This window comes from Castor canadensis, chromosome 7 (genome assembly GCF_047511655.1).
Source record: "Castor canadensis chromosome 7, mCasCan1.hap1v2, whole genome shotgun sequence".
NCBI classification, from domain to species: Eukaryota; Metazoa; Chordata; class Mammalia; order Rodentia; family Castoridae; genus Castor; species Castor canadensis.
In genome coordinates, this window is record NC_133392.1 from 59,227,463 (window position 1) to 59,244,312 (window position 16,850).

A 16,850-nucleotide genomic window follows, 5' to 3' on the forward strand; every position below is an offset into this window, starting at 1 on the left:
CTGAATGTGGAGAAGGAGACCTACATCTCAGATCCACCTCCTGAAGACAGGGTTTGGGTGTACTTAAGGGATAAAGACACAGTGATTTAGGCATGGGTGACTGGAGGTGAAGCAATTGGTGGTCTGGGCACATGTGAGCAAACTGCGTGCCTCTTTGTGGGACTCAAGTTCAGAAAATGGTGGTGCTAGCATGATCTGGGGGTGAAGTTTTTAGCCTTCTGATGTCCAAAGATCACCCACTGAACATTTGCACAAGGCCCAAGTGACGTCAGAAGTTTCAACAAAAGTGACCTTCAAGTCCCTGGACAGTAACCAGGGCAACTGTTATCATCATAACCACATATCAGAAGTCTACCTATGGCAAATCTAGTAGAGACTGGCATTACACTGCTCAGCTGCGTGACCTCCAAAGTTAGTGACCTGAGCTTGGAGGCGTGACTCAACCACCTGCCTAGCAAGCAGGAGGCCCTAAATTCAAACCCCAGTAACAAAAATAAATAAACAAAAAAACAAATAGCAAGGAACTAAAAGCAGCAGAGGTTTATTTAGGTTTTTCTTGGTTTTAGGAGGGTGCTTGCTTAGCATGTATAATGCCCTGGGCTCCATCTCCACCAAAACAAAAAAAAGCAATAGTGGAAGAATAGAACAAGAAGTAACAAAAGACATAAGATCAATAGAAAATAAATATCACAGAGGAACATAAACCCTGCCTTATGAGAACTCTAAATGATTAAACTCTCTAATTAAAGTCAGAGATCAACAGAATGGATTTTTGCTTTTTGAGACTCGGTCTCAATATATAGCCTAGGCTGGTCTTGTAGCCTATGTAGCCCATGTTGGCCTCAAACTCTTTTTCTTTTTTCTTTCCTTTTTATTTATTTATTCATTTAGCATTCAGGTTTAGCTAGTAGCGAAACACAAAAAATTTCATTAACACTATAGAATGGTATGCATGTGTGTAAAATATTTTATTATTTTTATTATTTTTATTTTTATTTTATTCATACGTGCATACAATGTTTGGGTCATTTCTCCCCCCTTCCCCTCTGCACCCTCCCTTACCCCCTCCCCCCCAAACTCTTGATCCTTTTGTCTCAACTTCCCAAGAGCTGGGATTACAGGTGTGTACCATCATGTCCAGCTAAAAATGGATTTTAAAAAATGACCTAATCCAATCTTTTATATAAGATATAAACTTAGATCCAAAGACACAAATAGGTTAAAAATAAAAAACTGAAAAAAAAAAAAAAGGCCATTCAAACTGCTGAGCATGAGTTGAGCACAGTGAGGTTTGAGGTCAGCCTAGACTACACAGTGAGACCTTGTCTCAAAAAAAAAAAAGATATGCCATTACAAAGAGTAACTAAAACAGAGCGAGGCCCACTCTGCCCCCTTCTATCCAGAAATCCTGGCCTTGTGGCTCTTCTCAATGTTCTCTGCAACTTCTGGAGTTGCACCCTGTGTCCCTGAAACTATAATTCTAGAGTCCTCTAGGCGTTTCCAAAAGCTAAAAAAATCAACACATCCTTGGTACTGTACTACCAAAACCAATATGATCTTCAAGTCAGAGCAAGGAGCAGAGTCAAAGATGGTAGAAACTAAACTGCCCAAGTTTTCTAACCCACAGAAACTGTGAAGTAGTAAGTTTGTTGTTTCATGCTTTTACATTTTGGAGTAATTTGTTATTCTACTGAAAGAAGAGTCTCCCAGAAGTACATGATCTGATTGACACCAGTTTGGAAAATCAAGACAAGCAATTGCGGCAAGGTGTAATCACCAACAGTAACATGTCCACAGAAGAACTGAATTAAGAAAGAAATTCAATTTAATATTGAACCATATTTTAAATCTGACTATAAATAGTAGAATCTATTCAGGATGAAGGCCTGAGGACCTAAAAGTATGACACCGTGTGCTTCTCACTAGTGAGCCTGATAAGGTACAAACTGAAACCTCTCAGATATCCTGAGCATCTTAGTCTGCATAAAAAGATTTATAGTGGGTGAAGGTGGGAGAAAGAGAAAGAAATAGAGAAAAGAAAAAGAGAATTTACACTAATATCAGGCAAAATAAACTTTAAGACAAAAGTTGTTACTAGAAACAAAGGACATTTTATAATAATAAAAGGATCAATCCATCAGGAGATATAACAACCAAAAACATCTATACACCAACAACAGAGCTCCAAAATAACATGAAGCAAAAATCAGCGGAAGTGAAGGAAATAGGCAGTTCAATAGTTAACAGTTGGGAGATTTCAATACCTACATTCAATAATGGATTAAACAACCAAAAGAAGACCAACAAAGAAAAAGAAGACTTGAGCAAGCATGAGGCTGAATTCAAATGCTGGTGCTGCCAACAACAACAACAACAACAACAACAACAAAAAAGAAGACAATGAGTTGAATAGCATTACAAACACACGAGACCTAAGACATCTATTTGTAGGGAAGTCAGGAGTATAATTCAGGGGTAGAGTGCGTGCTTGTGCGTGCTTACCATGTGCAAGGCCCTGAGTTCAATACCCAGCACCAAACTGAAACAAAAACAGAAACAAAAAAAACCTATGTATAGAATGATCCACAATAGAAAACACCACATTCTTCTCAAGGGCACATGAACATTCTCTAGGATAGAGCAAGGTTGGCTCATCAGTTGTAAGAAGTGTAGCATAAATATTATCATTGATATAAGATGGTAACAATAGAGGGGACTGAGTGACCTGTATATAGGACATCTCTGGGCTTTGTAACTTTTTTTTGTAAATCTTTTCTGTTACATTTTGGAGCTACTTGTTACACAGTAGTAACAACTAATAGCAACTAGTGCAGCTAATGCATAATACCAAATTATGTATATTTAGAAAAGCCCCCTGTAAACTCAGGGACAACTTGCATTCTACTTGTAGGATACTTATATTCCTTATTTTAAGTTAATAAATTCTCATTCTGGTTTTCACAGCAGTTTCTGCTTAGCCTTAGCAAATAAATCTACTTAGCCTGAAACCAATCCCCCAAAACTTGTTTTCAGAGTGTAAGAGCAAACTATATCTTGGTGAATGCAAATCTGTATCCCTATCCCAAATTAATTTGCTACTAGCCCTATCTACTTGGATTATACACAGCATCTCAGAATCTACATATTCCTGTATTTCCTACAACAGTTACTGTCCTCACTACCCAAACCTAAGCCAAAAATAATTCATCCTTGATTTCTTTTCACTACCTGTTCACAGTCCCTCTACTCAATCACTGAATCCTACTGATAATAGCTCCTAAATATTTCCCAAAGACATCCTCTTTTATCTATCCCTATTCCTGATGCTTTAAGTACTAGTCATCTTGCTATGCTTTCCAGTCTTCCCTCTTATCCTCTTCTACCCTTCACACACAAACTAGAATCATCTAATTAAATACCAAGTAGATCGTCATCCTCAAAACAAAATCTGAATCACGAAGCTATGAAGCAGTACATCGTAGCCACATATAAAATTGTCTAAGATCCCGTTCTATTCTAACCTTTCATTTACTTCACAAGGCTCCTATTGCATAGAGTTCCCATCCTACCATTTATTTCCTACATCCATGCTTTGCCTCTTACCGTGTCCTTTCTTATTAAATGCCTTTCCTATCTTTCATAGCCCAGCTAAATTTTACTTATCCTCTAACTCATATTTCAAGAGTAATTTCCTTTAATAAGCTTCCCTGGAGCCTCAATTTGTGGTATTGGCTCTACTTTGTGCTCATTATATCTAATCACTTGCTATCCTTGAATGTAATTTATCTTTTTAAAAGGATGTATCTATACTTTTTTTTTTTTTTGGTAGTACCAAGGTTTGAACTCAGGGCCTACAGTTTGAGCCACTCCATCAGCCCTTTTTTGTGACAGGTTTTTTTCGAGATAGGGTTTCTCAAACTATTTGCCCAGGCTGGCTTAAAACCATGATCTTCCTGATCTCTGCCTCCTAAGTAACTAGGATTACAGGCATGAGCCCCTGGCATCCAAAAATCTGTGTGTCCTTGAAAAGTTAGGGATAGCTTCATTTTATGTACTTGTCTTTTTGGTGGACTGAAACATATACTGACCTATTAGAATTTAGGGCCCTAAGGCCAGGCATGATGGCTCATGCCTATAATATCAATTTCTTAGGAGGGAGACATCAGGAGGATTGAGATTTGAGGCCAGTCCACACAAAGTTACTGAAACCCCATCTCAACCAATAAGCCAGGCATGGTAGCATACCCCTGTCATCCTAGCTACTCGGGAGGCTGTAGGTAGGAGGATCAAGTACTGAGAGCAGTCCTAGGCAAAAACACAAGACCTTAGCTGAAAAATAACTGAAGCAAAAAAAGGCTGGAGGCATGGGTCAAGTGGTAGAGTGCCTGCTTGCAAGCATAAAGCCTTTATTTCAAACCCCAGTCCCACCCCCGCCCCCTAAACAGTAACTATCTTTTAAGTTGTTTTCCTCGGCCCTCATAGTAATCCACTGGAACAGAAAGGTTCAATACTTTAAAAAAATTTTTCAAAAATTAGAGGAAGAATGTATTTTCTTCCTTTTGAGTTTCCATGTGTTTATTTAGTATAATTATTAAGCCTGGTAAGAGCTGGGCACCAGTGACTCATGCCCGTAATCCTAGCTATTCAGGAAACAGAGATTAGGAGGATGGGGTTCAAAGCCAGCCCTGAGCATAGTTTTTGAGACCCTATCTCAAAGAAACCCATTACAAAAAGAGGGCTGGTGGAATGGTAGAGTGGTAGAATGGTAGAGTGGAGTGGTAGAGTGCATAGAGTGCCTGCCTAGCAAGTGTGAGGCTGAGTTCAAACTCCAGTACTGCAAAAAAAAAAAAAAAGGATAAGGCCTTTTGATTTCCATGGTCCCACAGTGAACACTTAGGTGACTTAAAGAAATAGGAAAGTGTCAAGATGCACACTTGTAATCCCAGCACTCAGGAGGTTGAGACAGAAGGATCTGGAGTTTGAGGCCAGCCTGGGCTACATAGCAAGGTCAGCCTGGAATACACAGTGAGACCCTGTGTCAAGAATTCAAAAAAAAAAAAAAAGAGAAAAGAAAGAATATCAATTGTGTAATTCAGCCTTGTCTTAAGAAAAGTGATGATGATGTCAAGGGAGATGAGTGCTTTCTAGAGACAGTAGAGAGATAGTAGATACACCATAGACTCAAAGAATGAGCAGGTCACCAAGTCCTACTAAAGTCAAGATTTCATCTTAAAACCCAGGGAATACTTTAATGAGACATAAGCCTAGTAAGTTTCTTGTGAGTTTTGTTATGTTTTGGCTTATTTGCTTTTGACATAGGCAAGCAGATCATGTTAATCCAGTTTTCATGGTACTTTACAAAGCCATTAGGGGTGTGTCAACAACTATTGTAAACCAGTTTTTAGTTAATGTGCTTTCCTTCCCTCCAGGAAAGTAGGAACTCTTTCAATTTCTTTCACTTGGGCTCTACACAGAATTTTCCTCTCTTCATCCTGATGATGTCTTGTTTTTTTTTTTTTTTTGTCGTCTTGTTTTCCCTCTCCTTTTTCATCTTTTCTTTTATTATTTTCTAACAAGATCCTCTCCAGGGTCCCTCTAATCTCCATGCTAACAGGAAAGCACTGAAAGATACAAATGAAGACAAAGAGAGAAATCCTGAAAGCAGCTGGGAGTTCTTAGTTGAAGCCATCTCTGTGCAAACAATTCCTCAGAGATGGTTCTGGAAACCATTCTATAGGAATCAGTGGAGTAGTGTTGGGGCCTTTAACTGGCAGCCCACCTAGCCTAGAAATCAGCTATAACTGGCATGACCCTTGGGTAACCTAGTGAAGAGGAAGATAGCCTTGAAACAGGGTTGTAAAACATGGTAAACTGTCAATTAAAAGCTGTAACCTCGGACAGAGCTGTGAGGAATTGCTCATTAGAGCCATGCAAGAGTTCGGGACTGAGATAAAAGGCACCATGCAGAGATAAGCACCCATCCCTGCCTTTCTTTGTCTCCACTTGTAAATAAACTTTCCAAAGCAGGACTCCCTGCTGTTCTTATCTAAACCTTAGGTTTCTATTCCACTACTAGCCCCTAATTTATGGGAGAACACATTCCTTGTAACCTGATAAGTAAGCCTCTGGTGTTTCCCCAGTTCCCAATAAATAATATTACCCCACCACCAGGATGTGGGCAAGATCAGGATGTGGGCAAGATCAGGAAAATGTGACCCCAGGGGCATGAGGAATTCCTATGTGACGATGATTGATGCTTTAAAGTGTATAAGACCTGCTTAAACTTTGCTCTCAGGGTCCTTGTTGAAACCTGCTGCGTCAGGCGGATGCTCGGACCCTAGCCAGCTAGAAATAAACCTCGCCTTGTGACTTCCTTTGTCTCGAGTATCCTTTGTCCTCTCGGAAGGTGGCCGGCCTCTTACCCTAACAGCTGGAGGTTCCACCAAGATCGGCCCCTCCCTGAGAGGAACAAATGGCCTCCGATACCGAGGTTTAATTGGGAAAGACCGCGGAAGGAGGATTGGCCACCTCCGTTTGGAGGGACTTAGAGTCCCCGTCTGAATTTGGTTGAGAATTCTCATTGAGTGGAAGGAAGGGGTTACAGCCCTGGAGGCTTCACTATTGGAAGTCGCGGGAGACGTCCCCGACAGTCAGGAACCGCGCCGGCGTCCTCAGTGGACACCGTTTGGGCGGTCTTTGGGTAAGGATCCTGAGTCTGGTGTGAATGGAAGTGCGCCTGTGAGAGTAGTCTGGTTGACCAGCCGGTACTTGTGTATGTTGGAGAGTCCTGTGCGAATTTGTTTGTCTGGTGGAATTGTCTCTTTTGTTCTTTGTTGTTTCCTTTGTCCATCTCTTCTGATCATCATGGAACAGGCCCAGGTAACTCCTAAGACCCTTCTTCTGAGTCATTTTTCAGAAATCCGCGCTAAGGGACACAATTATGGCGTGGAAATTAAGAAAGGTAAGTTTGATTCCCTTTGCTCAGTGGAATGGCCAACCTTTAATGTAGGCTGGCCTCCTCAGGGTACCTTCTCCTTGGACACAATTAAGAAGGTCCGCGATGTCATTAATAAACCTGGTCTTCAATATCCCTACATCCTTATGTGGCAGACCTTAGTAGAGGAACCCCCCCCCCTTGGCTGTGGCTGTTTACCCATGAGGCACCTACAGACCGGCCCACAATACTGGCCGTGTTGGGGAACGCCCCCACTCCTGTTAATTCCCCTAAGAAGCCTATTCTGCAGGAAGAACCGACTTCCTATCTGTCCTTGATAGACTTAGATTCTGAGGCGAGCCCCCTGCCATATGCCGCTACTGCACCACTCCAGCCAGAGGCAGCTGTCCCCCCCGAACCTCCCCATTCATCAGCCTCCCCATCTGCACCCCCCGCCCCGGTCTCTGGACCGGCGAGGGGACTCAGGCCCCGTAGGCAGTGAGAGGAAATTCCAGAGGAGGAGCCCTCCTCCACTTCCACCGCCCCCCCATCCTCCCGGTGCAGGCTCTGGGCAGTGCTGGTCCTGATGGGGGACACTATCAGTATTGGCCCCTTTCAAGTAGTGACCTATACAACTGGAAAGCCCAGAATCCTCCTTTTTCTGAGGATCCTAGAGGCCTGACTGATCTGTTCAAGTCCATTTTACATACTCACAGTCCTACATGGGATGACTGTCAGCAGCTCCTTAAGACTCTATTCACCACTGAGGAACGGGAGCGGATTCTCACTGAAGCCAGAAAGAATGTCCCCGGCAACGACGGGTGACCGACTACACTGCCAAACCTGATTGATGACCGTTTTCCCTTAAACAGACCCGACTGAGACTATGAGAATGCAGAAGGTAGGGAGCATCTCCGGGTCTACCACCAGACTCTTATGGCAGGCCTCCGGGCGGCAGCTCACTGCCCTACCAATCTGGCTAAGGTAAAGACGGTAGTGCAGGGGGAGAATGAAAGCCCGGTCACATTCCTGGAACGCCTTTACGATGCATACAGACAGTATACCCCCCTAGATCCACTAGCGGAGGTGAATCAGTCAGCCGTGATAATGTCCTTCATAAATCAGGCTGCCCCTGATATTAGGAAGAAATTATATAAGCAGGAAGGACTTGGGGAAATGACTATCCGGGATCTGATGAAAGTAGCTGAAAAAGTTTTTAACACCCAAGAAACCCCAGAAGAGCAAGAGGATAGAATCAGGAAAAAAAAATCAGGAACTACAAGAAAAGATTTGGAGGGAGGACAGGGAACACCAGAGTAAGGAAAACAAGAAACAGCAGAAGGAAATAGCTAAAATATTGCTAGCAGGGGTCCAAGGTTTGGCTGGACCAGGCTCTGGACAGACTGCCCCCCCCATCCCCGAAGAGATCAGCCCCGGTTAGGCCAGGGACAGTGTGCCTCTTGTAAGGAATACGGACACTGGAAGAGAGAATGTCCCAAGCTCCAGGGTCGCTTGAGGCCAAATAGCAGGCCCAGCAATGACACCCGGGTTCTGTTAACTGAATTGGACAATGACTAGAGGGGATGGGATTCAGAACCCCTCCCTGAGTCTTGGGTAACTATATATGTAGAGGGAAAGCCCGTGAGATGCATGGTGGACACAGGGGCTCAATATTCAGTTCTAAATAAACCTACTGGGCCACTGTCTCAGAAAATTAGTCTCGTGCAAGGAGCCACTGGCTCCAAGGCATATCAATGGACTAGCAAGCATCAGGTGGATTTGGGCCGGCATCAGGTGACCCATTCCTTTTTGGTCATTCCTGAATGCCCTGCCCCCCTTCTGGGGCATGATCTGCTAACTAAGGTGAGGGTTCACGTTCACTTTGAGCCAGATGGAATCAAAGGGATGGATGGATGAGGACAGCTCCTCCAAGTCTTGACTGTGTATCTCAAAGATGAACATCGCTTGCTCTCCTTGCGGGACCCTCCCCTGAAACCTATTGAGTGGTCCCCTGAAATGACTTATTGGATTCAAACCTTCCCCCAGGCTTGGGCAGAAATAACAGGTGTGGGGCTGGCAAAACATCGAGCACCAGTAATGGTAGAAATCAAGACTTTGGCCCAGCCCATCCGAGTCCGTCAGTATCCCATGTCTTCTGAGGCACGGAGGGGGATTGCCCCTCACATTAACCGCCTCCCGGAGGCCGTAATATTACAGCCCTGCCATTCTGCTTGGAACACTCCACTCCTCCCCATTAAGAAACCCGGGGGAAAAGACTATAGGACAGTCCAAGATTTAAGGGAAGTAAATAAGAGGGTTGAGGACATCCACCCTACAGTCCCCAACCCCTATACCTTGCTGAGCCATTTGCCCCCTTCCTATGTTTGGTATACCACTTTGGACTTGAAAGATGCTTTTTTTAGCATAGCCCTGGCACCCAACAGTCAACACATTTTTGCCTTCGAATGGCATGATGAAAATACGGGAACCCCCGGACAGTTAACATGGACTAGACTCCCACAGGGTTTCAAAAACTCCCCTACTCTGTTCAACGAGGCTCTTAATCAGGATCTGGACTCATATCGCCGGAGCCACAGCTCCGTCACACTTTTACAGTATGTAGATGACTTGCTTCTGGCAGCTGCATCTGAAGCTGAGTGCCAGCAAGCCACTGGAGACCTCCTCCAGGAGCTGGGGAAATTGGGCTATCGGGCCAGTGCAAAGAAGGCCCAAATTTGTAGACAAACAGTCACCTACCTGGGGTATGAACTAAAAGAGGGAACCAGATGGTTAACAAATGCCATGAAAGAAACTATTCTCAGACTCCCCGTCCCCACCTCAGCTCGAGAAGTTTGTGAGTTCCTGGGGACAGCGGGCTACTGCCGGCTGTGGATATTGGGGTATGCTGAACTGGCAAAACCCTTATACAAGGCAACTAAAGATAAGGTCCCATGGGCCTGGGGGCCAGATCAACAGAAGGCCTTTGAGGAGCTCAAGACCGCCCTCCTAAGAGCTCCAGCCCTGGCGCTGCCAAACCCTCTAAAGCCCTTCACCCTCTTTGTAGACGAAAGGAGGGGAATAGCGAAAGGGGTACTAATGCAGCGCCTAGGGCCCTGGAAGCGTCCAGTTGCTTATCTATCCAAAAGGTTGGACCCAGTTGCAGCAGGCTGGCCCCCATGCTTGCGGATCATGCGACAGTTTCCCTAAGGGTAAAAGACGCAGATAAGCTCACTTTTGGGCAACATCTAAAGGTGGTAACCCCCCCATGCAGTAAAGGGTGTCTTAAAGCACCCTCCAGGCAGATGGATGACCAATGCCCGACTGACTCATTACCAAGGGCTCTTGCTGGATGCCCCCGGAATCTTCTTCTCCGAACCAGTTTCTCTTAACCCAGCCACCTTGCTGCCAAATCCAGACCTGGAAGCCCCCCTACATGACTGTCAAGAGATCATAGCTGAAATCACCCAAGTGCGCCCTGATCTCCAGGACTCAGCCCTACCCAACAGTGAGCTGGTATGGTATACAGATGGGAGTAGCTTCGTCTCAGATGGGGTGTGTAAGGCGGGAGCGGCGGTGGTGGACCAAGGTGGGAACATAATTTGGAGTGCCCCGTTGCCCCTGGGGACCTCAGCCCAGAAGGCTGAACTGATCACGCTGGCAGAGGCACTCGAGCGGGCTGAGGGAAAACGAGTGACTGTTTACACCAATAGCCGCTACGCTTTCGGCACCGTCTATGTACATGGCACCATCTACCGGGAAAGGGGTTTCATTACAGCAGAAGGAAAGGAGCTACGTAACCTCCCAGAGATCCAGAGATTACTGATCGCAGTGCAGAAGCCTCAGGCTGCGGCAACAGTACGCATTCCTGGTCACCAGTCTTCCCAGACTCCGGAAGCTATGGGGAACCGGCGAGCGGACGAGGTGGCCCGAAATGCTGCTTTGGCCTCCACGACCCTAGCGCTGACTTTACCCATGCCCGAGCTTCCGCGCTTGCCACCACAACCCGAGTACACCCTGGAAGACAGACAGTGGATCCAAGGTCACCAATGCCCAGAGTCCAACCAGCAAGGCTGGTATCGTGATGATGAAGGGCGACTGATTCTTCCTGAAAAGATAGGACTGTTTCTCCTCTCCAACCTACATCGAGCCAACCATTTAGGCAAGAAAAAACTACTCGCCCTCCTCGAGTCGGCCCACCTCCGGTTCCCGCACCAAACAGCCCAGATTCAAAGGATTGTGGACCAATGTGCCGGGTGCCAGGCTATGAAACCCAGCAAAAAAGGACTCCTACATACAGGTACACGGGTACAGGGGAGGGCGCCAGGACGGAGCTGGGAAGTGGATTTCACTGAGGTGAAGCCGGGAAGGTATGGGTATAGGTATTTGTTGGTTCTGATAAGACACCTTCTCAGGCTGGGTGGAGGCTTTTCCTACAAAACGAGAGACTGCTCAGGTTGTAGCTAAGGTTTTGGTGGAGGAAATCATACCCAGACATGGCATCCCTGAAACTCTAGGCTCTGATAACCATCCGGCTTTCATCAGTAACGTCCTACAAGGGCTGGCCCGGGCAGTGGGGGCTAATTGGAAACTGCATTGTGAATATAACCCCCAGAGCTCAGGGCAGGTAGAAAGAATGAATTGGACCCTGAAGGAGATCTTATCTAAATTAGCCATCGAGACTGGCGGAGACTGGGTGGCCCTCCTACCCTATGCCATCTTCCAGGTTCAAAATTCACCATATGTACATGGATTGACACCTTTTGAAATTCTATATGGGGCTCCGCCCCCCATTGTTGTCTGAACTCTACCGGACCAAAACCCCAGTATGGCCCCAAATTATTTGGCTAGCTTAAAGGCCCTACAGGAGGTCCAACAAGAGATCTGGCCCTTAGTGAGCTCCTTGTATGAGACCAAATATGCATCAAACCTGGAACATGGCATCGTCCCAGGGGATTAAGTATGGGTAAAGAGACACAGAGCCTGCACTTTAGAAGAGAGATGGAAGGGCCCTTACATGGTCATTCTGGTTACCCCCACTGCTCTTAAGGTTGACGGCGTCGGGCCTTGGGTCCATCACTCCCACGTGCGTCAAGCCAGTCAGCAAGAACAGGAAGAGGCTAGAGAGTGGATCGCACAGCGACACCCCAATAATCCGTTAAAGCTGAAGCTCGTCTGGCCCAGGAGACGTACAGAGCAACTCTCCACGTGACTTTCAACACCTCCCTGCAGTAACCTCCGGACCAGGGCAGACCCCAAGGCCCATTAGCCAGCAAGATGATAAAATTCCTCCTACGCATTCTAAGCCTTCTGTGTCTATGCTGGGTGGGACCTGCCCAGAACCCTAATCCCCACCAGCCCTACCACCTCACCTGGGTGGTCATAGATACATCCACAGGGGACCTCCAAGGTGACCCCTCCCAACGTCTGGTTCCCTGATTTAACTTTTGATCTGACAAAACTGGTGGCCTGTGCGGGGATTCTGAAGGATAACTTTTATGTCTGCCCAGGACACCTAAAAGGTAAAAGTAATAGTAAACAGTACAGGGGGGCATCGAATTATTTTTGCGCTTCCTGGTCCTGTGTGTCCACTGGCAACATCTGGTGGCCTCCCCCTGAAAAAACAGACCTAATTACCATGTCTAAGGGCTGTATTACAGAACAAAGAAGCCGCTGGAAGCCTCGCTGTGACCTTGTAAAAATCAAATTTACAGAAAAAGGTAAAGCTGACAATCGATATCAGGCTTCATCTGGGGGATTTGCCGTTATGACCCGATGAGGCTCAGGGCCCGAGACCAGGGAGCCCTATTTACCATCCGGCTCACACAGCAATCCACCCCTACTCGGGCAATAGGCCCCAATAAAGTAATTAAGCCGCCCTATGTGGAGCCGCCTCCCCGACCTTGCACAACCCCGGTCCCTTCCCGACCTCACACAAATGCTAGTATTACATCTCCAGGACCGCTAGGAACTGGCACTTCCCTGGGAAGGCCCAGCCCTATGACCGGGTCTATGGACCCCCCCTTTGGAATTTGGTAAATGCCGCATTCCTAACATTGAACCACACCAGCCCTAATATGACTACCTCCTGCTGGCTGTGCTATGATGTGAGGCCCCCATTCCATGAGGCAATAGGACTAAATGCCACCTACAATGTCTCGACTAGTGAAAACCCCACTCAACGTTCCTGGGGAAACCGTAAGAGAGGTCTGACCATACAACAAATGAGCAGCCAAGGAACCTGCTTAGGGAAGGTGCCGGCGGGAAAACAGGACCTATGTGCTGTTGTAGATATCAACCCCAGCTGGGGCGATGGTATTAAGTGGGTAATTCCAAAAGACAATGGATGGTGGATATGCTCACAGTCTGGGCTCACCCCTTGCCTATCGACTAATGTCTTTAACGGCTCCAGGGAATTCTGTGTCCTAGTGATTGTGCTGCCCCGCATCATCTATCATTCTGAGGAGAGCCTATATTCATACTGGAATACAGGAACAGGTGAGAGGAAAAAGAGAGAGCCTATTTCTGCATTAACCATTGCTACCCTACTTAGCCTAGGAGTGGCCGGAGCAGGAACTGGCATAGCATCCCTGGCTGCTCAACATAGTGGCATGTCCTCGCTGCGTGCAGCCATAGACGAGGACCTAGAGAGAATAGAAGCCTCCATTAGTCACCTAGAAAAATCTCTTACCTCCCTATCTGAGGTAGTACTCCAGAACAGTCGGGGGCTAGACTTATTGTTCCTTCAGCAGGGGGGAATATGTGCAGCCTTAGGGGAGGAATGTTGTTTCTATGCTGATCATTCAGGAGTAGTTAGGGAGTCTATGTCTAAAGTGAGGGAAGGACTGGCAAAAAGAAAGCAGGAAAGAGAGGCCCAAGAAGGGTGGTTTGAAGCTTGGTTCAATAAGTCCCCCTGGTTTACTACCTTGGTCTCCACCCTGGTGGGTCCCTTGGTTATACTGCTGCTTATCCTAACTTTCGGCCCATGCATTCTGAATAAGCTAGTGACCTTCATAAAAGATCGAGTTAGCACAGTCCAACTCATGGTCCTGAGACAATATGAAGGGCTACCTAGCCCTGAAAATATTTACGCATATCATCCAAATGAACATGATTCCTCGTTATGAACATCTAAAGGGGGGAATGTTGGGGCCATTAACTGGCAGCCCACCTAGCCTAGAAATCAGCTATAACTGGCATGACCCTTGGGTAACCTCGTGAAGAGGAAGATAGCCTTGAAACAGGGTTGTAAAACATGGTAAACTGTCAATTAAAAGCTGTAACCTCGGACAGAGCTGTGAGGAATTGCTCATTAGAGCCATGCAAGAGTTTGGGACTGAGATAAAAGGCATCATGCAGAGATAAGCACCCATCCCTGCCTTTCTTTGTCTCCACTTGTAAATAAACTTTCCAAAGCAGGACTCCCTGCTGTTCTTATCTAAACCTTAGGTTTCTATTCCACTACTAGCCCCTAATTTATGGGAGAACACATTCCTTGTAACCTGATAAGTAAGCCTCTGGTGTTTCCCCAGTTCCCAATAAATAATATTACCCCACCACCAGGATGTGGGCAAGATCAGGATGTGGGCAAGATCAGGAAAATGTGACCCCAGGGGCATGAGGAATTCCTATGTGACGATGATTGATGCTTTAAAGAGTATAAGATCTGCTTAAGCTTTTCTCTCAGGGTCCTTGCTGAAACCTGCTGCATCAGGCGGATGCTTGGACCCTAGCCCGGCTAGAAATAAACCTCGCCGTGTGACCTCCTTTGTCTCGAGTGTCCTTTGTCCTCTCGGAAGGTGGCCGGCCTCTTACCCTAACAGCAGCAGTGAACCAGGCCACCCAGCCTTAAAGCCTTACAGGGTTCAACTTAGACAGGGAACTGGCATTTGTTTTTTTTTAAATAGGAAGCCAAATAAAGATTGTATTTACCACTACATAATGTAGTTAACTCAAAACTTCCTACTTCTGTAATAACAAAAAGGCAAAAGGAATGTATGGACTAATTCCAAGGACTTCCTAATCTTCACAATGGCAAAGAGTGCCCCATGCAAAGAAATTATGCACCCCCCCAAAACAAAAATAGAAACATCGCAGTTCAGTGGTGAAAAGTCACTCATGATGATTTTAGGATTACAGCCCATAATTACACAGAGTATGTGAAAAGAATGCTGAATTCAATCAGGCACTACACAGTCTGAATACAAGAAGGGATTATAGAATTCCACCTACCAAGTCAGGTTGAAAGACTGAAAGGATAATACAGCCATGTAACCTAAACCCTTAGAAGGAGCAAAGGAAGAACTCCATTTGGACTGTGGGAGTTTGCTAATACAGCATTTTTTTTTTTAAATTTACTTATCATTTTGGCGGTATGGGGTTGGCTTCACGCTTGCTAGACAGATGCTCTACCGCTTTAGCCACGCCTCCAGCCATTTTTAGTCTGGTCACTTTGGACAGTGTCTCACTTTTTGCTCAGGCCTTCCTGGACCACAATCCTACTTTACGCCTCCTGCTATCGCTGGGATGGCAACCGCACCATTTCACCGCAGTTTAGGAGATGGGGTCTCCTAAACTTTTTGCTCCAGGTGGCCTCGAACCTCAATCCTCCATATTTCAGCCTCCCAAGTAGTTAGTGCTCAGTGAAAGTGAGCTATAGTTACATTCTAGATTTTCTGTCTTGTGATGAAGCTCATACTCTCCCTTTCCCCATTCCTCTGAGTATTTGGAGGAGTGGGCTAAAACAATACCATTAGGACACTATGAAGCAGGCAATTCTTACTGCCTTAATTCACACAGATCTTAAGCAGGTTTGAAGATTAAAGCTTTGGGATGGAAGCTTCCATTACCTGATGGTAATAACTGGTCTCCTGACTCCATCCTATACACTACAGGTTTCTCAAGGGCAAAAAATTCTCTACACTCCACATTCCTGTGCACTCCACACCTAATGGACTTCTCAATGTCTGTAACAAAGTCCAAAATCTTTGCGCTGGACATTGAAAGTTGATTAACAACCTAGCTTCCTCCACATTTACAGTCATTCCCATCCTCTGGGATCGCTCCACTGTGGTTAAATTCAGCTCCTTCTATGCTACCTTTGCTTTCCACTTTAACTTGCTTTGATCTTCCCGCGATCCTCCTCTCTCTGCCTGAGTAACTAGGATTACAGGCGTAAACCACCGGCCCTTGGCCACATCTCATGTCTTTTACCACTATTGCCCTCCACTAGTCCCATGAAAATTTGGTCTAAAACCTAGCAAAAACAAAAGGCTGTAACTGTAAGGAAATATAGGCCCCAAAAGTGACCACGTGGAGAGGAGTGATCTGGCCAAGAGATTCTTTATTGCTGGGTGGGAGAGGGAGAGAGCAGAGAGAACCAAGAGAGAGAAGCAGGAGGGGCAAGGGCTTAAATACCCCTCAGTAGGACTCAGCATGATCTGGTTGGTTAGGATCTTATGGTTCATGCTGATTGGAGGTTGGGGGCAGAAGGAGGATTCAAGCTAGACTTGAGGCAGGACTGTGACCCTGGGAGTCAGGACCGTGACCCTGGAAAACAGAAGCTTAAGGGTGCAGTAAGAACTGAAACCTATCGGCGCCATTATTGCCAACAGTAACGTTCATTAGGAACTTTTGTGCATGAGAGCACAAGCAAAGAACATTTATTAGGTGTCACTTATAAGCACAACTGTCAGGATATACAGGCTGTTTAGGCAACAGCTCAAGCCTGCCGCCATGAGCCGCTGTTGGGTCACTGAGATTTTAACAGAGAAACACCATAGCGAGGTAATCTAACAAGTAGCCCGGGTCCTCCAAACTCTCATCCCTGCGCAGCGAGCTCGCATGAACCTGCTGAGGGCGGCCTGCATCTCCAGGGGATAGGATGGAGGAGAGGAGGAGACCCACATCCTGAGCGGAA

The 16,850-nt window shown here is 46.0% G+C and overlaps 2 protein-coding genes across 2 annotated transcripts in view; one reads left to right on the forward strand and one right to left on the reverse strand.

The window, feature by feature from the left end:
* Positions 1 to 16,850, reverse strand: part of LOC109701212 (uncharacterized) — a 28,778-nt gene that overhangs the window by 9,511 nt on the left and 2,417 nt on the right. The window lies entirely within an intron of this gene.
* On the forward strand, positions 10,233 to 12,108 carry LOC141424807 (uncharacterized). The gene is made up of 2 exons (XM_074079002.1): positions 10,233 to 11,231; positions 11,982 to 12,108. The coding sequence occupies exons 1-2, from the start codon at positions 10,241 to 10,243 to the stop codon at positions 11,984 to 11,986; spliced, it is 996 nt and encodes a 331-aa protein (XP_073935103.1). The 5' UTR covers positions 10,233 to 10,240; the 3' UTR covers positions 11,987 to 12,108.